Below are 23,755 nucleotides of genomic sequence, written 5' to 3' on the forward strand. Positions count from 1 at the left end.
CCAAAACACTACTCTGTCGACAAATTGCAGCACTTTGAATTAGCACCAGAGCTTTAAGAGCTCTCCGGCTGTCACCTGGAGACTGGCAACAGCTTGTTTGGAGGGTGGGGAGTATGGCATTGTATCTGTCTGAGGTCCTCCTCTTTCTCTTCCTCCTCCTCCTCCTCAGACCCCACCCTCAGCAGGCTTCATTCCTAAACTATCGTGGAAGTTTCCAACCTGGAGTTTGCAACCCTATGACCTTTCCAGGCACCCATCAGCCTAACCTTTATCTGCCTGTCTGTCTTCAAGTTTACTCCCCCCCCCCCGCCTCTGCCTAGGGAAAGCAGCTGTCATCATTCTCCTCTCCCCCTATGAGGTATGTTAAGGTTGAAAGTGTGTGAATGGTCCATAATCCCCCAGGCAGCTTTTAAAACATGATCCTGGGACCTACACACCACCAGACATTCCAACTGCCTTGCAGGGGGGGGGAGTATGAGGTGTGGAATGGAGTGAAGTCCAATCAGCTTCCATATGCAAAAGACCTTGAAGGTTTCATATGCAACTGACATTCCAACTGCCTTGCGGGGAGGGGGGTGAGTTTGAGGTGTGGAATGCAGTGAAGTCCAATCAGCTTCCATATGCAAAAGACCTTGAAACGCTGGGCGGGACTGCACAAAGCAGCCAGTCAACCCAGCCAGCGTCTTCTGACTGACAGTTCAAGCGTCCATACACTAAAGGGGCCAAATTTAGAATGTTCATATAGAATGTTCTTACTCAATTATATATAAGGAGAGATGGGGTTTGTGTGTATATATTCTGTGTATATATTCTGAGTTTCACTGACTCATAAAGTTTAGAAGGCAGGAACACACAACCAGACTCCAAATTCCTCTTTTCTAGAAGCTATTTCCCTTCATAACTGGGCAGGGATCACTTCTCTATAAGCTATTTTCCTTTTTTTGGCTTGAATGAGGATCCTCCTTGATTTACTCACTCTCTTAGCCTCTTTCCCAGTCCATAGTTGGTGCTCTTCACTGTCTCTTCTTCAACTGTCAGTTCCCAACTGTCATTCCTTAACTGACTCTCTCAACAGAATTCTGTAAGAATAGCCTGTCACTCAAAGGTTCTCAGACTCTTAGGCATTAACCCTTGACAGTCCATCATATGCCTCACCCTTTTTTCTCATTGCTTCAAGGGAGGTTCTCTCAAGCCTCTCCTGTGCAATCAGTGAAGCATGTGTTTGCATTTTACTTTCCCCCCCAATCCCAATAACTCAAACTTCATAATTATACACACACACACACACACACACAATTCAAAATACTTTCTAACCTGCTCCTTTAGGTTGTTCTGGAGAGTGCATCAGCGATAGCGTTCTCCTTCCCTCTTACAGTGTTAAAGTTGAAATCTTGTAACTGGAGATTCCATCTGATTAATTTGCTGTTGGTACTTTTCACTTGGTTTAACCAATCTTAACGTTCACTTGGTTTAACGTTCACTTGGTTTAACCAGCTTAGACCAGGATGGGGCAGGGGACCAGTGTTCCCTCTAAGCTGAGTTAGTGTGAGCCAGCTCACAGTTTTTTAGCCCCTGGCTCACACATATTTGTCTTGGCTCAGGAAGGATGTCTCCAGAGCAAACTAATTTATGCAGTAGCCAAATTGCTAGCTCACAACTTTAATGCCCGTAGCTCACAAAGTAGAACTTTTGCTCACAAGACTCCACAGCTTAGAGGGAACATAGCAGGGGACTGGATTCAAAGCCCCATCTTGGCACAGAATTTACTAGGTGAGTACTAGGTCAGTACATAATGTGAATTTCCTCCCCCATAAATATGGTTTTAGCTTTCCTATGGTCTGCACTATTGCCAAACATTTTATTTCAATAACGAAGAGGTATTGTTCTCTCTCCACTAACTTCCTACTAAGAAAGAGTACAGAATGTTGGATTCCATCCTCCCCAATCTGGTTTAGCATGGCCCCAATCTCAGTATTGGAAGTATCTGTGTATAGAGTAAAGGGCTTCTTGCAGTCAGGTGCCTTCAATACCAGCTCTGTGGTCAATACCTGTTTGTGGCAGTCAAAGACGGTTTGGCATTCCAGCGTCCAATTTACCTTGTCAGGAAAGGCTTTCTCAGTGAGTTCACATAATGGAGCTGCAATGGAATTGAATTTGGGAATGAAACTTTGATAATATCCCACGACTCCTATAAAGGCTCTGATTTGCTTTTTGGTTGTGGGTCTATGCCATTCCTGCATTACTTGTACTTTGCTCCAGTCTGGTTTTATTACCCCACCTCCAAGTATGTGCCCTAGATATTTTACTTGGCACATAGCTATTTGGCATTTGGAGGCTTTTACTGTTAAGCCAATCTCCTTTATCCTTTGGATCTCAATGGCTAGATGTTGAAGATGTTCCTTCCAAGTTTGGCTAAAGGTTGCAACAACATCAATATAAGCAATGTTGGAGGCTGGGAGTCTATGGGCAAGGACAAAGAGGTGGGGCATGTGGGGTCCCACCATTCATGTTGTATGGCAACAGGGTGTGGTTAGCAGCTTGGACCAGGATGGGGCAGGGGACTGGATTCAAATCCCCATCTTGCCACAGAACTTACTAGGTGACCTTGGGCCCATCAGTATTCCTCAGCTTATCTACTTCACAAGATGAATGTCAGGATATTGGGGGGGGGGGGGCTACATACCACTGTGTGCTCCTTGGAGAACAAAAGTCTTATGAGTAAACACTGCTTTTGAATCACTCGCACAACCTTAAACTGCAGTTCTCTAGTTTAAATAAACAGATGATCCACAGTTGTGTCTTTTTTTAGTCCACCTGAGCAGCAGCAGCACCAGTCAGGAAAACAAGAATGAATGGCCTTGTTCAGAGGACTTCGCGCATGGCCTTGAGTGCTTTCCGTTCTTGCCTCAGCCCCCATGTTCCAAGCTGCGTGTCGTGAGATGCCATGACTGACAGCCCCCTCTGGTTTTTTGAAAAATCAGATCATGGCATGCTATTGCCACTGTGTGTTCCTGGCGTGTCACCTGCTTCTGGGATGAACGTCATTCTCATTTGAGCCACGAATGTAGGTAATCGCTGGGTTGTCCAGGATTCTGCCACCAGAATCTTTGCAATCTGCAGTAGCACTTTTGCATTTTTCTACCATTTACCTGGATTGCTGTGGTCCAGACCTGACTTAAGGTTGGACATGCACAGTTGCTGTTTGGTGCAGTTTCATTCGTTAGTACTTTGTTCTGAACGTTATTATATTATAAACTCTTATGGTTAATAATTGTAACAATGCTGACCTGGTAGCGGAGGCTGGCCCAATCTTATCATATCTCGGAAGCCAAGTAGGGCCAGTCCTGCTTATTACTTGGATGGGAGACCACCACGGAAGTCCCGGGTGGCTACGCAGAGGCAGGCAATGGCAAACCACCTCTGTTGGTCTCATGGCTCGAAAACCCTACAGGGTTCCACCATCACGTTATGTTTAAAAGGTCATTTAAAATAAAAATTGTAGGTGGATGTTCCCAAAATGTTCAGGTTTGGCTAGCACTGTCTCTAGAAGCCTTTCCTAGCCCGGCTGCTAGAGATGCTGGTGGTGAACAGATTGGCAGCCGTTGCAAGGGGGATGTCGTAGACGACCATCAAGCCCAGTGAAATCTAAAAGAAGCAACTGCGGCTGCTTCCATGCAGCTCTCTTGCTCTGCCCTGCCTCCCAAACGGCAGCAGTTTCCCTGGGGCCTTCTGCACAACATTGCGGTTCCCCTTCTGGGCTTTCCTGAGCTGCAGTACAGGTTTCCCCAACCATGCTTTGAGACAGTCTCTGGTAAAAGATTGTACTCAATTTGGATCTCTGAAAAATGTGGAGTGGAAGGTGTGGATTTCTGCACTTTCTCACCTACATCCAGCAGCACCATTTCCATTTCAGCAAATTCCCCCACACAATGGGTTGCCAGCTCCAGGTTGGGAAATATCTGGAGATTTGGGGGGTGGAGCCTGAGGAGGTTGGGGTTTGTGGAGAGGAGGGACTTCAATGGAGTACAATGCCACAGAGTCCACCTTTCAAAGCGGACATGTTCTCCCGGTGAACTTTCTGTCACCTGGAGATTAGTTGTGATGCTGGGAGATCTCCAGCCACTGCCTGGAGGCTGGCAACCTTAACACCACTAACAGGCTTTCTGGTGACTTTGCAAAATGATCACTAGTAAACATATTGCTATGGCATTAAAAGAATGTATATTTTAAATACTATAGTTAAATGCTGAAACACTGTATTTTTTAAAAAAAACAGCACCGCTTGCTGGAAGGCAGGGAATATGGTGTTTTGGAGAGAAAAGTCATAAACCCAGAAGGCTGAGCATTTAAAATATAGAGCAAAATATAATTTATTGCAAAGTGTACTACAAATTAAAAGCAACATTTGTAGAATGTAGAGAAAAACAAAGTGGTAGTGGTTGTAACGTCACATCCATTAAGACATTGCATACAGCAAGAAATATAAGTTATGCATACAATAATCACTAGACCAAATGTGTTTCGGTCCTGAGGGCTGTCTTCAGTGGTCTAAATTAATAACAACACACACTAAAAGTATGAAATATCTGTTCCAGGTAAGGCAGGTTAGTATATGAATCCTAAGAATAAAAAATACACGTGTAAAGACATTATCAAAATATAACATGCTAACTGGTCCAAAGAAAGATATTTTCCAAAAAATGTTAATAAAGAATGGTTGCTACTCACAATGGAATAGTGTAGCTCCGAATAATAGTTATAAAGTTTTGCTGTTAATCAGGCCTGCATATATTTATTTATTTATTTATTTAAATTTATAACCTGCCCTCCCCGCGAACGGACTCAGGGCGGCGTACAGATGGGGCCAATGCCCAATACATAAAACATTAAAACTGCATTTTAAAAACATTAAGTGCAACATAAGTGCTCTCCACAACAACTAAGAAGGGAACCGATGACGTCATCAGGATGGTATCCTTAGTGGCCACAGCTCCACGTAGTACCACCATTTTTGCACTCACGGCGAGTTGGTAATAAGGGCTAGGACAGATAGCAATAGTCGTAGACAGATGTAACAGTCGTGGCGGCTCCTACTCAAATGCCTGGCGGAAGAGCTCCGTCTTGCAGGCCCTGCGGAACTGTGCAAGGTCCCGCAGCGCCTGGATCTCCTCTGGGAGCTCATTCCATCAGGTAGGAGCCACCACCGAAAAAGCCCTAGCCCTAGTCGCCGCTAGTCTGGCCTCTTTGGGACCTGGAACCACCAGGAGATATTTAGCCCCGGACCGTAGTGCTCGTTGGGGAACATATGGGGAGAACATATCAGGAGCCCACATCCATCAGAGATGATAACTTTGTACAACCATTCTATGAAAGAGATAGATGGCATCGCATCAATGTGTAATTAAGTGGTGCTATTATTGAAAATGTCCCCACTAAAAGCCAGAAGTAATCCCAAACATTTTTAAATCAAATTTTTCACATACAGACCTGCTCTTGGCTCTATTCACAGTGTGTGTCCATGTGTCAACCAAAAGTAAAGAGAATCTAAGGGGGTCCTAGGAGGCCTAGGTTGGGTTTTTTCCCCCCTTTTGCTATTTTCTTTGAGAGAAAAGATCAGGAAATTGCCCCAGGTAGATGCTCTATGCCACAATGAATACCTTAGGAACAAAGCACAAAAACCACTGACTAGAGATAACCAATATATGAAATGTGTAATAATAATGCAATAATGCAAAAATATAATTATATAACAATATTGGCCAAGGTGTAACCAAGATACAGAAGGAAGAATAATAATGGAAAGAAAAATGAAGTCCCAAGTATTTTACTGTGTCTCACTCCAGTAGCGTTGTAATATCAAAGTCCAATTTGATGTGCAATTCATCATGGAGTGGACATTTCAGAAGTTGGGACCCATAATCCTTCTTGACTGATTATACTGGCTTTGTATGTGCTTTCTACTGAGATTGGGTCCCCTTATAGCCTATTACTTTTGAATAAGAACAACTCGAAATGCGGCAGCCAGCATGCAGACTACGCGTCATGGCTTTTTATGGCTTATGGAACTTCTGAAATGTCCACTCCATGATGTATCCTTGTACACTGGCTCCCCTTCTTTTTTGGTTAAAATGAATACCTTTGCATTTGAAGAAGCAATGAGACTGGAGAATTTAGCTCTCCACATGGTGAAGCAACCCATATTTTCTGGCACTAGAGATGGTATTCGTCTAATCGAGTTGCACCATCACTGGCTTGAGCATATCTGCTAGCATTTTCATGACATCTGTTCCCTCTTCCGGTTTTGGGCTCTGGCTGCCAGGCGGTTTCGTTTTCAGCTTTCTTTGCATGGCAGCCATTTTTTACGATTTGTTTACAGTTTCTGACGCTTCCCTCCGACTCTAAAGATCGCTCCCACGCTATCAGCAATCAAGTAAGCCTCTCAAAACTCACTCACTGTTTTTCCTCCCCCTTCCCCCTTTGTCTCGCTTATCAGTCTTTTCGCATAAGAGGCGTCCCTCTTTGCAATCCGCTTTCCCACAGGGGGGGTAATTTGCTTTTTACAATCGTCCGCTTATTTTGAACTCACGTTCATTGTCAGTCAATTTCTCTGACCTCGCTTGCTTCAATGCTGTTCCGCTCGATCTCCAGCGCTTCTCCCGGTCAAACCAGCTTGTGCCCGAAGGCCACGCAGTGGCTGGACCATCAGGGTGGAAGGGAGCCTCAAATTCTCCGGCTTTACGCCATCGAAGAGGCTACCCCTCAAAAGCCCTCTGGCCTGGAGCCTATCCCAAAGCCTCAGTGGGGGTGCTACTTGAGGTAGCACCCCTCCAACCCACTGGTGTGTGGATCATTCCCCCACAGTCCTGGGAGAATGTCCGCCATCACTGCTCCATAAACCGGAAGCCTACTAATTTTCTTTCGAATGAAAAATCATGAATGAATTATTTAGCCTTTCGTCCTGCGGATGATGATTCCTGATAAATTTGTTTGTCCTTTTTTGAAAATCTTTTCCAGTTCTACAATATGTTCTTTGATACTGGGTGAAGTAATTAGAATATTTATTAAAATGTTTCTACCCATCCCAATCGGCAGCCCTAAAGCAGCTCAGTGACAAAACAATAAAAGAAGTAGTCTCAAAGTATTCAAAACCCAAGAATCAAAATAATACCATTGAGAAAAACTCAATGCAGAGAACGACCAAACACTGTTAAACAGAACCACGATCAGAAGACAGAGACCATAAATCAAACCAGGTAAAAGAAGCCAAAAATCAAGCGAAGAAGGAGTCATCTGGATCACCTATGGGGGAGAACGCCAACTCTTTTGCACTCTCTGTGTTATCCCAGGACTATTCCACACTAATCCCAGAACTCCACAGCTGAGAAAGCACTGGCCTCTTGTTGTTCCTCTGATGGCAGAAAAACACACAGCAGTGCCTTCGCTGACAACTGGAGCTAGGGTTACCAGCTCTGGGCTGAGGAATTCCTGGAGATTTGAAGATTTGAAGTCAGTGGGGCTTAGAAGAGTGTTTAGGGTTACACGGGTAGACTGTTCTGGGAAAGGATCTATCATATTTGATAATGTCTGGAACAATATCTATATACTAATAGCAAAGTCAGTCACATCTTTGGATACTTAAATCTGGTGATTGGAGCTGTAAATGGGCAACACAGATATTCCTACCCAAGTTTGCACAAAAATGTGAAATCTAAAATAAAATTTAAAAAAAGATAAAAGGAACTCCTGTAGCTTTAAGCAATGAATTCCCTCAGTGGCCATTGCTAGACAACCATAGATTCCAGGCTTGGTTATGTCAATAAAAGGCATGGGGAGAGGACAGGGCCCTTTCCAGGCCTTTTTTGGCCTTTGAGGGAGGACTCATTTGGGCCAGGCCTGGCTAGGGTTGCCAGCTTGAGGTTCGGAAGTTCTTAGAGATTTTGTGGCAGAGTTTGAGGAAGGCAGGGTTTGAGGAAGGGAGAGGCCTCAGCTGTATATAATACCATAGAGTCCACCCTCCAGAGCAGCCATTTTCTCCAGGGGACAGATCTATGTCATCTGGAGTTCAGCTGTACATCTGGGAGATCTCCAGGTCCCACCTGGAGGTTGGCAAACCTAGACCTCACAGTAACCTCTGGATGAGTTGATACTACCCAAGTTGCATACCGAACTATCTATTTTTGTCCTGTTCTCACATCTCTAATAGCCAGTTATGTGTTCCTTCTTACTTTTCAAACCACATAATTACTCAGCATTTATAGGACACATTTCCAGTGTTGAACATACTCTGTACATGTTACAGAAGTTCACACTTTTCAACCACTGTGCTAACCAGCTCTGTTGCAAGGGCATGCGTGAGGGACTCCTGCCCTTTACCTGTCCATGCTGCAGGACTGTAAGCACAGGACGAGTGTGGGCCACACGACTCTCCCCATGGCAGCTACAGCCCGAAGCTGTCCTGTGTTTCTAGCTTAGCATGCCAAATCGAGAGAATCCTCACTGCCCTCTGCAGTCCTTGCTGAGCAGAGATGAAAAATTGAAGGAGTTCATTTATGCAAACTTTTGTTGTTGTTTTTGTTGTATATGAATCTGCAAGGGTTACATGCCAATAAAGGTAACTGGACTGTGCAAACTTCCACCCCTGGCACGAGGGTGGGGGTTAACCCTGGTGACCTTTTAGGAGGCACAGAAACAGGGGGAAACATATTTGGCTTCTTTCCATTTTTACTTTGCAGCTGCTGCTTTAAAAGTGCAGTCCACAACATGATGGGATACACAATCCCTCCCCTGCTCTTGCCAAACACTTTAGAAGAGTGGCTGTGGCTCAGAGGCAGAGTGCATGCTTTACAGGTAGAAGGGCCCTGGTTCAGTCCTTGGCATCTCCAAGAATCTCTGCTAACAGGTGCTTAGAAAGACCTTTCTCTGCTTGAGCACCTATAGTAGCTGGAGTGGAGTGATACTCTGTTTTGGTATAAGGCAGCTTCAGAGGAGGAGGAGGAGGAGAAGAAGAAGAAGGATTTGTACCCCGCCCTTCACTCGGAGTCTCAGAGCAGTGTACAATCTCCTTCCCTTCCTCTCCCCAGAACAGACACCCTGTGAGGTAGATGGGGCTGAGAGAACTCTGAGAGAACAGCTCTGAGAGAACTGTGACTGGCCCAAGGTCACCCTGCTGGCCGCATGTGGAGGAGTGGGGAATCAAACCTGGTTCTCCCAGACTGGAGTCTTCTGCTCTTAACTACTACACCAAACTGGCTAGTTAAGCAAAGAGCAAAAACACTGAGACCATTTCTGCATGCATTATTCCTTTTGGGTCCAACTCAGTTCCATCTCGGAGCTGCGGTGGCTCAAGTGGTTAAGACGCTGAACTGCAGGCTGTAGAAGGTCAGTAGTTCAGCAGTTCGAGACCCGGGTGCCGCATGATGGAGTGAGCTCCCATCTCTAGTTCCAGCTCCTGCCAACCTAGCAGTTCGAAAGCAAGAAATTGCAAGTAGATAAATAGGTACCACTTCGGTGGGAAGGTAACAGCGTTCCGTGCGCCTTGGTGTTTAGTCATGCCGGCCACATGATCACGGAAACGTCTTCGGACAGCGCTGGCTCTTCGGCTTTGAAACGGAGATGAGCACCGCAACCCTAGAGTCGGATTTGGCTGGCTTTCGAGCAAGGGAACCTTTACTTTTACCTTTACCAGTTCCATCTCTGGCCTCAGTTCAGTAAACTAGTTTCTTTCTTAGGCGTGAAACTTGCCAAGAACTGTCCAGCTGAGCATTCCACGTTTGATCCCTGGCCTTTTTAGTTAAAGGATAGGCAACTGCTGTTGGGATTTTTATTTGCTTTGTCTGAGACCCAGGAGAGCCGCTGACATTACAAATAGGCAGTACTGATTTGGATGGGACAAGGGTTTGGCTGGGCACAAGGGAGCACCATATCGCTCTGCAGCTGGGGAGGGGGGAACTTGCTCTGAGCTGAATGACAGATGTTTCCATAGGGTGGTGTGGAGATCCACAGAAGCCTCCTCCATCAGCCTTGACACTGAAAATAAAACCACATGAGAATTTGGCCCAGCAGTTCATGCAGAGGAAATAAGAGTTCAGTGGGTGGCTGCTTGGGTGGGTGCCCCCCCTCCCCCCAATATCCAGCCAGCTTGTTTTCAGCATTTCTTGCACATCACAAAATGTTTGCTTAAAGACAGTCCAGCCCAAATCTATGACAACATCAAAATTTATTTGAAAAGGGCATCTGGCTGATTTTATTTAAAAATCAACCAACAAATGTCCCCCACCAATAAGTGACCTTTGTGAAGATCAACAATACGGTTCACACCTGTTTATGCTTTTCTCCACCCTAACTGCAGAAGAAAGCTTTGTGTGCCTCAAATACTGAAATGTATAAAGAAAGGTGAATATTTATCTGTATATAAATTGCCCTTATCTTGATTCATAAGTGGAGTATGTATCTGTGTATCTTTTTGCAACATCAAAGCCAGCTTTTGATAATCCATTTAGGAACTTGCCATGGTTGTGCAGAGATGACAGAGGATCAAATTAAAGCACAGAATATTTAGATTAGTAGAAAAGTCATGGTTTTCTAAATTTATACATACATTTAGATAAAATGATAAAAAGAGAAGAATACTTAACATAACATACAAGCTGCTGTCTTTGTAATGCCTGCAGTTGCTGGCTGGGAGATGTCTGAGTTAGCACATCAGGATGCTGGAATGTTGATGAACATTCCAATTGCTCAGTTGAAAGAAAATGCACAGAGGGTCAAAACAAACATTCTGATTTCTAAAGAGTTGGGTCTGGGCCCCCTGGACCCCAACCGATTTCTTTGCAGCTCAGTCTGGGGCAAGTGATGTTCTATATTCTTGGTGCTTGGGGGGGGGGGCAACAGTGGGAGGGCTTCTAGTGTCCTGGCCCCACTGCTGGACCTCCTGATGGCACCTGGTATTTTTGGCCACTGTGTGACAGAGGGTTGGACTGGATGGGCCATTGGTCTGATCCAACATTGGCTTCTCTTATGTTCTTATGTAACCTCCAGGGTCATCTAGTCCAACTCCCTGCACAATGCAGGAAATTCACAAATACCTCCCCCTCCACACACCCCAGTGACTGCTGTTCCATGCCCAGAAGATGATACAAAACCTCCAGGATCTCCAGCCAAACTGACCTGGAGAAAAATTGCTTCCTGGCCCCAAAGTGGTGATCAGTATTTCCCTGGGTGTGTAAGAAAGGGCCACAAGAACGAAGCACTGATGTAACCCTTCCTGCCCTCTCTCTGCCTAAATTCACAGAATCAGCATTACTGTCAGATGGCCATCTAGCCTCTCTTTGAAAACCTCCAAAGGAGGAGAGTCCAGCACCTCCCAAGGAAGCCTGTTCCACCAAGAAACTGCTCTGTCAGGAAGTTCTTCCTAATGTTTAGCGGAAAACTCTTCTGATTTAATTTCAACCCATTGGTTCTGGTCCAACCTTCTGGGGCAACATAAAACAACTCCATACCATCCTCTACATGACAGCCCTTCAAGTACTTGAAGATGGTTATCATATCACTTCTCAGTCATCTCCTCTCCAGGCTAAACATGTTGTTTATATTATAAAACATCTTTGTGAAAAAATATATGTTGGCGTGCCTTTGGGGTAAGACATATATTGAGATTGGAAAGCATGGCCATGAAGGAGCTAGAAAAGATTCTTAAGTATAAGGATGTGTTGCGGTTGACCAAGATCAAGATCATTCATACTACAGTATTCCCCATTACTATATATGGGTGTGAAAGCTGGATGATGAAGAAACCTCATTCATTTGAAATGTGCTATTGGAAAAAGGTTTTGCAGATACTGTGGACTGCCAAAAAGACAAATAAGGGGGTTCTAGATCACAGCAAGTCTGAACTGTCTCTAAAAGGTAAAATGACCGCACTGAGGCTATTGTACTTTGGTCACATTAATGAGAAGACAAGAGTCACTGGAAAAGTCAATAATGATAGGAAAAGGTGAAGGCAGCAGGAAAAGAGGCAGATCCAACGTGTGGTGGATGGACTGAATCAAGGAAGCCACAAGGGCCCTCAGTTTTCAAGACCTCAGCAAGGCTGTTAACAACAGGATGTTCTGGAGGACATGAATTCAAAGGGTCACCATAAGTTAGAAATTACTTGATGACACTTAACACATACATGTTATGTTGGCAAAACCCAAGGAACATTAAAATATGCATTGCTGAACATAAAAGTAACATTAATCTAAAAAAACCCCCAGGTGCTCCTTTTGTCCAGCATTTCTTAGAGCACAATTAACATCCCACAGACTTCACATTTTGGGATGGATGGGTGGATGGATAGATAGATGATAGATAGATAGATAGATAGATAGATAGATAGATAGATAGATAGATAGATAGATAGATAGATAGATCAGATCTCCATAACAACAGAATGTTATTGAAAAAAGAGGCAGACTGGATTTTGAGACTGAAAACTCTGGTCCCTAACTGGTTAAAGATAGATAGATAGATGACGATGATGATTGATAGATAGATAAGATAGAGACAGACAGACAGACAGTTAAAGATAGACAGACAGATAGATCAGATTGCCATAACGACGGAATGTTATTGAAAAAAGACTGGATTTTGAGACTGAAAACTCTAGTTCCTAACTGCTTAAATGAAAGTTCTGAGTTGTTACTGCTCATATGAAATAAAAAAACCTGTTCTGCTTGTACTCTTTTCTCTGAAGCTTAGCTTCTGTGGGAACTTGCTGCCAACATTACTATACAGGTCAGCTATATTCACCTTTGTTTATGTGTATCTGTGACAGTAGCTTGTATCTCTCTAAGAACGATGAGTCCATTAAGGCTTATTCTGAAGTATGTTCTTATAATGTGAGGATGATGTTTATCACTCAAGGTCCTCTCCAGGGTAATGCCAAGGTACTTAGGTGTATGGTTGTGTGCCATTAAGGTAGACATTCAGTTCATGGTTGGCAAGATTGTTATTGAAATGGAAACAGGAGCATTCTGTTTTTCCTAGGCTTGGGATAAGCTGCCATTTATGGTAGTAGTCAGCCAAAATTCTGATGTCCCTACTCAGTATTTCCTCAGTCCTATCAATGTAGCAGCAATAGTATCAATGTAGCAGCAAAAATAACAGCAATAGTATCAATGTAGCAGCAGAAATACAAATGTGAAACAACATTCCCAAAAAATTATGTGGTAGAACTTGGGATGTGTCGGCTACAACACATAAATGCTCAGTTTTGGGCTTGGTGTATAGTACTGCAGAATATGGAGCTTCAGTGTGACTCGACAGCCTCCACATCTATGAACTTGATGTCCAACTCAACACAACAATGAGAACCATCAGAGGATTATTAAACCCACTCTGACCTATTCTTTGTCAGCCAGTCAGTTTATTATTATGGTCTTCGACCATTACACAACAGTTTAAAAGACAAATAGAAAACTCTGACCTATTGGCTACTCACGTTGTGCCACACCACTCCCCCACATCTCCAAAGACAAGATGCTCTTCTTTCTGAATATAGAAAGATAATTGAAGATAGAGAGTTGCCTATCCACAAAGACATGGCTGATGCGGGCCTATCCAGACTAAGATCCCAACACCCAGCAATAAGGTTTGCACAAATCCTGCACTCATAAAATTTTGATCTAGGTTGCAAACATGGATGCAATCAGTTCCACCTAATATCCATAACCTAATAGACACCAATGAGAGGGCCACAGAATTTGACTTGCCATGTAACGTATGGAAGATGGCTAATAGGATATGAACAGGTTTTGGCAGTTGTGCAGTTCACATGGGGCAAAATACCAGGACTCAAAAGCGATTGTGGTGTAGCCCGGCCAACTATTTTCCATCCAACTCATGCTGCATGGCTGCTGTTGCAGCATTCTTCCTTCTTGGAGCTGTTGTCCTGGCTGCCTTGGCAGCTGGTGGGTGTGGTTAAATTGATGAATCTTCTGTTGCAGCATTTCTCCTGTTGTGGTGGGCTTCCTTGTTGCCGGCACTGTGGGTTCCCAAGTTGCTGGCATCCTGGGATTCCTGGGTAACTCTGGTGGCAGCTCTGGCAATGGGGATGGGCATGTTCAGTTCCAGAACTAGTTTTTAATTTTTTTAAAAAATATGTCAATTATTTTTGAGATTAATCTATATTGGCATATTTCAACAGATCTCCTTGATGAAGCCTGGGCAAAAGGCATAGGGGGCTTCAAGTCTAATAAATATTTCCCCCCCACTGAAACTGCTTGTCTTCTCTTGCTCCTCACTATCCTGAACAAAATTGAACTAAAATGACCAGGTGCCTGTACTGGGTCTCAGAAGCTGAGATCTTTATTCCTCAATTCATGGTGAAAGGATATAAGCAACGAGGCTTGTCCAACTCAACCTTGGGAAATGCCTGGAGATTTAGGGGTGGGATCAGCCTCCAAAGCAGCCATTTTCTCCAGGGGAATGGATATACGGCATCTGGAGATCAGTTGCAATCCCAGGAGATCTCCAGCCCCCGCCTGGAGGTTGGAAAGCCTGTAAATAACATGTGGTACAAGCAGGAGCCAGAGGACAGTGAGTGACGACAGGACAGGGCCCACCTGCCCTGAATATAGTTTCTATCTCATTTTGCCCAGAAAAGTAATCCAAATGGGGTTACAACAATTTTTTTTTTAAAAAAACCTGGTGCGAGCTTCTTCTACCCTTCCCTCATTTCCAGTTGTTGAGGAGTTCCTGGGCCTCACCTCTTCAGGCGTGTTTCAGGCCTTCAACGGTGGCCTGCCTGCTCTTCCCCTTGGCCAGAAAGGGAGTTGGCTCCTTCTGCCCAATGCCCATCCTCTGCTTCACTGGTTGTCCCTGCAGCCCTTTCGTACAGCACACAGCCACTCACAGGAGACTGCATTCTTGTGACATGATGGGGCCCTCCTGCCCCACCTTAGCCACATCACTAGCTTGCCTTTCCTTGTGTCTGCTGCTTAACTGGAGGGGGGCGTCATCCCCCTGCCAAGACATCCTCCACCCCCTCCAACAGGTGCCTCCAGTCATTGACAGATGGGTCTGCGAACCCTGAACATCACTGTATCAGCTGCCAGTGCCTGGAACTTTAGCTGTTTCCACCCGACAATGTCCTGGGAGCTACCCAGGAAGAAGACACTGCTGCTCTACCTCCGATGTTGTTCTAGTGGTGGGCTTCAAAGACAGATGCTGGGATTTTGGAAGCTTTTGGTTCTTGCAGACACCTTGGACAAACAGAATGCATAAGCATCTCCCTTGTATATAAAAGCCAAATGGTGGTGGCACTTCTCTAGAACATTCCATTTGCTCCGGAATTGGTTGGCGCCCTGGTGTGTCACTCAGAATCTGTCCCTATCCACTGGCTGCATTCCTTGAGTCTCGCCTCCAACATTCTAAACAGTTTGCTCTTCCCCTCCCCCCCCGTAGCCAGTCAGAACACAGCAGTTATTTGCATATGCAGCCTCATTGGCCTTTGCCTCCGAACACAGAGGTCGTTTGCATATGTGACTTGATTGGCTTTTGCCTCTAACATTCTAAACAGTTTGCTGTTCTGAGGTAAAATGTGTCCAATCTTCAGGTGAGGGCTGGAGATCCCTCAGAATTACAAGTGCTTTCCAGATGGCAAAGATCAGTTCCCTTGGAGAAAATGGTGGGCTCTGTATCCTTATATGCTGCTGAGGTGGCCCCCTTATGACAGCCAATGTGACGTAGCAGTCAGGGCTTCAGAGCAGGGAGAGGCTGCAGGTGTGTGGGGGGTGGAAAGCTGAAGAGTGAGGGGGAAATAAAGGTAGGTTGATGATTGGCTGGGAAGATCGGGTTGCCAACTCCAGGTGGGAAATTCCTGGAGATGTGAGGGATGGAGCCTGGAGAGGGTGAGGTTTCAGGAGGCGTGGGACCTCGAACAGGTTCAAAGCCATAGACTCCACCCTCCAAACCAACGATTCCCTTCTGGGGAACCATTGTTGCCAATCTCCAGGTGAGGGCTGGAGATCACTCAAAATTACAACTGTTCTTTAGGTAGCAGTTCCTCTGGAGAAAATGGTGGACTCAGTGTCATTATACCCTGCTGAGGTCTCCACAGCAAATTGACACTGAGTGTCCAAGGCTGGGGCACCCGCCCAGAGCCTCTTTCTAGAGACCGTTGTATTTATTTCCACAACGGGCCTTTTTCCTAGTTCATAAATAATGCATAATAAACAAACACCATAGGATAACGGTTTCTTACATGACCCTCTAAAAATCAGAGTCATATATGGGTTGTTTTGTTCATAATCACTTATGTTTATATTTATACTCCTTATCAAAACAATCTGAGAGCCAGTTTGGTGTAGTGGTTAAGTGTGCGGACTCTAATCTGGGAGAACCGGGTTTGCTTCCCCACTCCTCCACTTGCAGCTGCTGGATGACCTTGGGTAAGCCATAGTTCTGACAAGAGCTGTCCTTGAAAGAGCAGTTCTTTCAGAGCTCTCTCAACCTCACCTACCTTGCAGGGTGTCTGTTGTGGGGAGGGGAAGGGAGGAGTTTGTAAGCCACTCTGAGACTCCAAGTGAAGGGCGGGGTATAAATCCAATCTCCTCTTCTTCTTACTTCTGAATTTTTCTGGTTTCAGCAAACAACACATCTCCAGGTTTCTCATCCTACTGGAATGAAAGCCTCGGGGATTGTACCCCCTTACCCCGTGGTCTTTCCCTGCTGAGTTCAAAGTAGATAAGCATCCCTGTTTAACAAGATTTATGCTTGCAGAGGGAGACATTTGTTAACCCCACAGGACAGACAGAAGAGCAATTAATTCTTTCAGATAAAGTTCTTGGTATGGACAAGGGGGGGGGGAAGCTCTAATGACAAGACAATGATTGGCAGGAACTGAAAATGCTGAACACAAAAGTGCCTGTCAGGAATATCCTGTTGAGGTGCACTTCTGGTTGGATAACAACATCCTTTGGCAAATGTAGATCTGCTAATCCTGATTCATTCCCCCATCCTCCCTACTCCAGCCACTCCAAATGAACCCAGGAAAGATGCCAGAAAAATGACCAGACTGGAAGGTTTCTCAAGCTGAGATGAGAGTCCTTCTGTATAGGATTGCTCTCTTAACTGTGCTGTCAATGACTTCCAACTGATATCCAGGGGTTTAGAGAGGTATAACTGTAACAGGCACAAAGTACTTGGTTCAAAATGCACCTGAGCCTACAGATCCCAGTGGATTCCTTTTGTAGGGCATGTTACATACTGAGCTGGGCTCTACAAGGTGGGGGTTCTGTTTCAAAAGTTGTCCTGGCCCCACTGGTGGACCTCCTGATGGCACTGGTATTTCTGGCCACTGTGTGATAAAGAGTGTTGGGCTGGATGGGCCTTTGGCCTGATCCAACATTGGCGTCTCTTATGTTCTTATGTGAACTCGTGTGGAAATGCACCTATCAATTAATCCATTCATTTTCAACAGGTCTCATCTTGAAAGCCTTTTTCATCTTCAGGATGGAGTCAAGATTTCAGCCCAGTCATGCTATCTTAAGGAGAATGACACCCTTCTAGGCAAACTGACATCAGTGGAGGAGAAGGAAGAAGAGGAAGAGGAGGAGATTGGATTTATACCCCACTCTTCACCCAGAGTCTCAGAGCAGTTTACAATCTTCTTTCCCTGTGAGGTACATGGGGCTGAGAGAGCTCTTTCCAGAACTGTCCTTGAGAGAATAGCTCTGACAGAACTATGGCTTGCCCAAGGTCATCCAGCAGCTGCAAGTGGAGGAGTGAGGAAGTGGAGGAGGAAGAGATTGGATTTATACCCCACCCTTCACTACCCAAAGGAGTCTCAGAGCGGCTTACAGTCTCCTTTCCCTTCCCCTCCCCACAACAGACACCCTGTGAGGTAGGTGGGGCTGAGAGAGCTCTGAGAGAAACTGCTCTTGAGAGAACTTGTGACTGACCCAACGTCACACCAGCAGCTGTATATGGAAGAGTGGGGAATCAAACTCGGTTCTCCCAGATTAGAGTCCGTGCTCCTAACCACTACACCAAACTTAAGAAGAGTGGATTTAAGAAGAATGTTGTTCTGCTTAGGATGGCCTGGTAGGTCCCCCCTCACCCTAGTGTGGCCCTCTAAATGCTACATTGCACCAACTCTCATCCGACGGAGCAAGAAATGAGACCAGCACACACAGAATAGATTCACTTTATGTAATGGATTATCAGCACACATTTTCAATAAAAAGGGGGGGGGAATCTACCGACCCTTCCAAACAGCTTCTTAAAAAAGGGAAGCCACACGATCTTCCCCCACCCTCCACTGTCCGTAGAAGGCTACTTGAATGTCGCTTGCGTCTTTTGCATGACGGGGAAAAAACTAGCTGAGCGTGAGGAAGGGAGAGGAACCATATATGCTTAGAGAGTCTGGATGTAGGGAGTGTTTTGGTCCATCTTGCTCAGAAAGTCGGTCGAGGGGAGGGTTACAGCAACAGCTCCAAGCAGCCCACTTTTGCTCATGCAGGCAGCATGACGGCGTTCCACGGGGTCCGGATGACTCAGACCTCGTCCCAGCATGCAGTCCGACTCTCAGTACACGCACAGGTCCGGGAACTTCATCTCGTACACTGGGATGGAGTGACTCTGGGGCTGGCCGTAAGCAGCTGTGATGGTACCGGAGGGGCTCGGAGGGGGCCTGCAGGGAAGAGAAGGGAAGGAATGGCTGAAGACATTTCAGTGGCTGGAGGCAGAAAACATAAACGGCACTCCCCGTGCGCATATGGGGCACAATCTGGAGGAGGTCGCACTGCAAGAAATGGGAACTGCACATAGTGTTTATTTGATTCCGTTCATTTCAATGAGAAGCTTACGCAGAAGAGTTTATCTCGGGATGGAGTCTTAATGCTACCTCACATCCATTGCCTGAGGCCTATGCTCCATGGGGAGGACCCTCTGGGGAGCAAGTGGGAGGAGCAGGTCTTCTGCCTGAGCCTACCACTTTTAGGCTGTGGTCACACAGGCTAAATAAACCACTTTCAATCCACTTTCCAACTGGATTTTGCTTGTTCACACAGTAAAATCCAGTTGGGAAGTGGATTGAAAGTGGATTATTTAGTGTGTGTGACCACAGCTTTAGATAAGGAACACAATCTGAATACCAAGAAACATGGAACTGTACAGTCTTTCCTTCCACACAGAAACAGAGATGTCACCTAATTCTGAAAATTCTGCAGAGAAGGAAGTATGAAGCACAGAATTCCTGTAGTTCCTGCATGGGGGCGGAGATACATTTGCTATATCTCTGCTTTTGAGCTGTGGAACTCATTGCCACAGTATGGGATCATGGATGGCATTTGAGAAAGGATCTAAAAAGACGAGGGACCAAGAGAAGACTGAAGACAGATCTCTGTTGCTGGCTACTAGCTACATTAGATAAGGGGTAAACCTATCTCCACATTAGAGCTTGCAAGGACAATTTGGTTGCCACCCAACAAATATCAGGTGGCGAGGGGACAATCTCCTCCTCCTCATCTGACATTTGGTGGGTGGTGAGCAGAGACAGGGCTCTTTCAGTGGTGGCACTTCACTTAAGGAATGCTCTTCCCACTCAACTTTTGTCCAGCAATTCATTTTTTTGTTTCAGTGCCAAGTAGAAAGATTTTTATCTGCTCACGATATTGTTCGGGTTGGGTTTTTTTGGCTGGCCTGTTTTTAGTGTAAAAGCTTCCTTGTTTATCTGCCAGCTGTTCTAATGCTTTATCCCCAGTTGCTCTGGCTTTTATGATATCTGACGACGCACCTCTACCGTATTCTGTGCTCTAGGTATGGTATTTTATGCTGCGTCTGTCTATTGCGGTATTATTTGCATGCTTCTCTTGAACCACTGTAACTGTTTTTATTAAAGTTGCTACTAGCTTGCTTTGAGCAGACATAGGAAGAGGTGGGCAACAGACTAAACCAACCTGCAAACGTTTATATCTAAGAACTGAACCTGGCTCCAGAGTGCAGCTAAAAAAAAATCCATGCAGTAGGCTAGAGATGGGGGAGATATTTCTGTAAAATTCCCAAAACATTAAAAAACCCCAAAGGAGTTTGAAAAATCCAAAACTGCAGACTGAGATCTTGAAAATCATCAGGAGATCATGGTCGGCATGGTAGGACTGTCCAGCAATACCAGCACCATGGGCAGCAGCAGCATGGAGAAAAAACCGTGATGGGGGGGGGGGCAGAGAAGGGAGAAAATGGGGACCAGTGGTGGGGGTCATCTGGGATTTCCCTCCCCCACGAGTCTCACAGGGGGTCCCCTGCTTGTTAAACTTCTAACACAGAGAGAAAAGACGTCCATGGTAAGTTGACACTAATTAACCATGGGGACTGGCTGTAACATCCTACAAGGCTATTATTTTTTTAAGTATTTGAATCCTGCTTATTCTCCCTTAAGAAAACAGCTTGTCTTTTGCTCAACTGCTTCTTGATTCCTAGCATTTGGTGCTGTCATGTAGGGATAAAGCCGAATTTTGAAAGCTGGCTGGAATTGAGATTTTGATTTCTTCTCTCCTGCATGAAAAAGGAAGCCGCGAGGTTTATTTTATTTTCTCAGCAGGTCTTCTTTCTTCACAGCATTTCTCCTCCATTAACCTGAATGCATTTTTCAGCAATTTTTTGTGGTCCATGATGTACAAAATAGCAACAAATGAGGTGTCAGCAGCAGCATAAAGGAGACAAACTGAAATCTATGCTGAGAGCACTAAATCAAGAAGTAAAACGGCAGCTCATTCCTAATCTCATGTCCTGCCTTCTGGTCCTTCCAGTGAGGAAGATGGGATAAAAATGCCACCAATCAGTTAATCATGTCCCATTTCCTAATATCATTCAGTCCACTTCTTTGCCCACCTTTTCAACAGACATGAGGAATGCAATTTCTAGGCCATGGGATCCCAACCTCTTTTGAGCCTGAGGGCACATTTGGAATTTTGAGAGGGGGGTCACCACCCCAAAATGGCTGCTGCAGGAGGCGGAGCCAAAGACAATACTTCCCTCTTGGCTTTGCAAACAAATTGCAAAAGGGGATTAAAAAGAAATGAAGCATAAAAAGAAATTAAGGTGGGGGGAGAAAGAAAAGGAGGAATAAAAAGAATAAAAGTCTGAAGGAGGAATGGAAAAACATGCTAATTAATTAAGGAGCCTCGGGGGGGGGGGGGTACTAGTCCTCCTGACCCTCCAGTAGTTGTGGCTGCTATTGCAGCCATAGAAAACCCCTTTCACTGGAATGAGGGCACCCAATAACAAGGCCTGCCCTGCAGTGTTCCCAGGGGCACCGTGTTGGCAGAGCCCTGTGCTAGGTAGGGTTGCCAAACCCCCCCGTTTTCCAGGGGTCCCCCGTTTTTTTGGGGGGGGTTCTACCCGCTGCCGGCCAGATGGCCAGTGGGGGAAGCCCCACCCCCAACACCCACCCGTCTCTCTCCCTTTAAGTGTGTGGAACCCGTGTTTCCTCCCAAGCCTGTGCTTCCTCCCAAGCTCGATCTCCCTTGAGATCAGGCTCGCAGGGAAATGCCAGCTTCCGGCATTTAAAAGGGAAATGCAGCTGCTCTTAAAGGGGAAACGCCGGCTCCTGCTCTTAAAGGGGAAACGTCGGCTCCTTTAAGTGCAGGGAATTGCCGTTTCTGGAGATCTGGCACGAGGGGGGGGGGCGGTGGACGTCCCCAACGTGACGTCATCACATTGGGGATGCCCCACCCCCTCCAGGAACGCCCCCAAAGTCCCCCGCTGTGGGTGGAAGATGGACTTGGCAACCCTAGTGCTAGGCCATGAGAGAACAATGACAAACAGGGACATGACTGCAGAGTCTTCTGCCTCCTAGTCTTCAACTGTGCACAGCCACCCCCACCCCCCCACTGGGCACAAGCAATTTCTCCAGGGAGCATTTCCCCCCTTCCCTCCACTCCTCATGAAGACACCCCCCACCCCCCATTCCACTTACCGTATGGTGATCTCAAATATCTGGTTGAGTTTGCTTTGGAGCAGAGTTGCCTGCAACAAAAAAGTGGGAGTTTATATCAGCACTGTATTGTAATGGCACTTTTGAGGTGCATGGTTACGTCACAAACATAAGAAGGATGTGCTAATGCTGCTCATTGGAAATTTCAGTATAACTGTTGTTGTTGTTTTTTTAAAAACCACACAAATATGTTTTGAGCCAAAGAGGGAATGCCAAAGAGCCTTATGAAGACAGTCCTGGGCCAGTCACTCTCTTGACCTAACCTACCTAACAAAGTTGTTGTGAGGATAAAATGGAGGAGGGAGTATTGCACATGGTGCAATGAGTTCCTTGTAAGAAGGGTGGGATAAAAAGATATTACCTAAATAAATAATCCAGCATCATAATCCCCACACTGGCTGGCCCAGAAGGACCACAGCAGGTGCATATACCCCCCCCCCCCATAACCGCCTCCGAACAACTGGTGTTCTATCTCATCTTTATCCTATGCTTCCTCCTCCTCAGGGCACCCTACAATGGCCCAATGTTTCCAATTTTATTCAGAAACACAGAAGAAGAGGAGATTGGATTTATACCCCGCCCTTCACTACCCAAAGGTGGCTCAGAGCGGCTTACAAACTCCTTTCCCTTCCCCTCCCCACAACAGACACCCTGTGAGGTGGGTGGGGCTGAGAGAGCTCTGATAGAAACTGCTCTTTTTCAAGGACAGCTCTTATCATAACCATGAATGGCCCAAGGTCATCTAGCAGGTGCAAGTGGAGGAGTGGGGAATCAAACCCGGCTCTCCCAGATTAGAGTCCGCACACTTAACCACTACACCAAACAGGCCTTCAAATGTTCAGTCATCATGGCTAAAAGCCACCGTTGGATCTATCCTCCATGAATTTGTCTAATCCTAATCTATCCACTTTATCTTGTGGCAGTGAATTCCACAAGTTAATTATGCATTGTGAAAAAAATGAAGAATTAATTTGTGGAACTCACACATTTCTGCAGGTTTGAAATGCACCAGGCGTTCAAAGAAAGGCCACCTATAAACATTTCTAGGACATCTCATGTTTTCCCCACTGCTAGCAGGTGGTATGGATCACATCAACCAGAGCTATGGTTCTTTCTTCTTCCTTAGGAACACCCCCCCCCCTTCCTGCTTAAGAGCCAGTCAGGGCAAGTTGGGCTCTACTTGTGTAACTTCTGGTTGAGAGGTGAAGTCCAGAAAACATCCTCTTGGCCATGCCCCCCCCCCCAGAAGAAGAGGAGAAAGCTAATTCTAAGAAGTACACCTGGTGGTCCTAAAGGGTGAGACTCACATTTGATGTGATTTTACAGTAGCTGAGCACCTGTTTTGTGCACAGGAAGCCTCTAGTTCCATCTCTGTAATCTCCAGCTGAAGGATCACCAGCAGCAACTGATGGGAAAGACCCCCCCCCTCTGCCTGAGACCCTGCAGACCTGCTGTTAATCAGGACAGACAGTTTGGAGCGAGGCAGACCCAATGGTCTGTCCCTGTCTATGGCAACTGTATATATGCTAAAAAAATGGGGCATAAGAATAAATCCCAATTGAACTTGGAACTCTCACAGGGATTTTCTTTGTCACTGGAAAGCTTTAAGTGATTACATTTTAAGAACATCTTATTAATACTGCATTTGTCAGCTCAACAAATCCCATTTCATCGTTATATTTAATTGCTGTAGAATTACACAGCCGGCATAATTAATGAACCAGAATATGCAACCTGCAGACATGCCGTTTACTTACAATCTACATCCAACTGGGGCTC

General features: G+C 45.6%; 1 protein-coding gene across 4 annotated transcripts in view; it reads right to left on the reverse strand.

Moving 5' to 3' along the window:
* Positions 1–18,212: 18,212 nt before the first annotated feature.
* Positions 18,213–23,755, reverse strand: part of EFR3B (EFR3 homolog B) — a 162,797-nt gene continuing 157,254 nt past the window's right edge. For all 4 annotated transcript variants that reach the window (XM_015411550.1, XM_015411552.1, XM_015411549.1 and 1 more), the window contains 2 exons: positions 21,959–22,008; positions 18,213–18,673 (listed from right to left, as the gene is read on the reverse strand). In XM_015411550.1, the coding sequence (XP_015267036.1) occupies positions 18,568–18,673; positions 21,959–22,008 (156 nt within the window). In that variant the 3' untranslated portion in view covers positions 18,213–18,567. The remainder of the gene's footprint in view (positions 18,674–21,958; positions 22,009–23,755) is intronic.

This window comes from Gekko japonicus, unplaced genomic scaffold, assembly GCF_001447785.1.
Source record: "Gekko japonicus isolate JY-2015 unplaced genomic scaffold, Gekko_japonicus_V1.1 scaffold6, whole genome shotgun sequence".
Taxonomy (NCBI): domain Eukaryota; kingdom Metazoa; phylum Chordata; class Lepidosauria; order Squamata; family Gekkonidae; genus Gekko; species Gekko japonicus.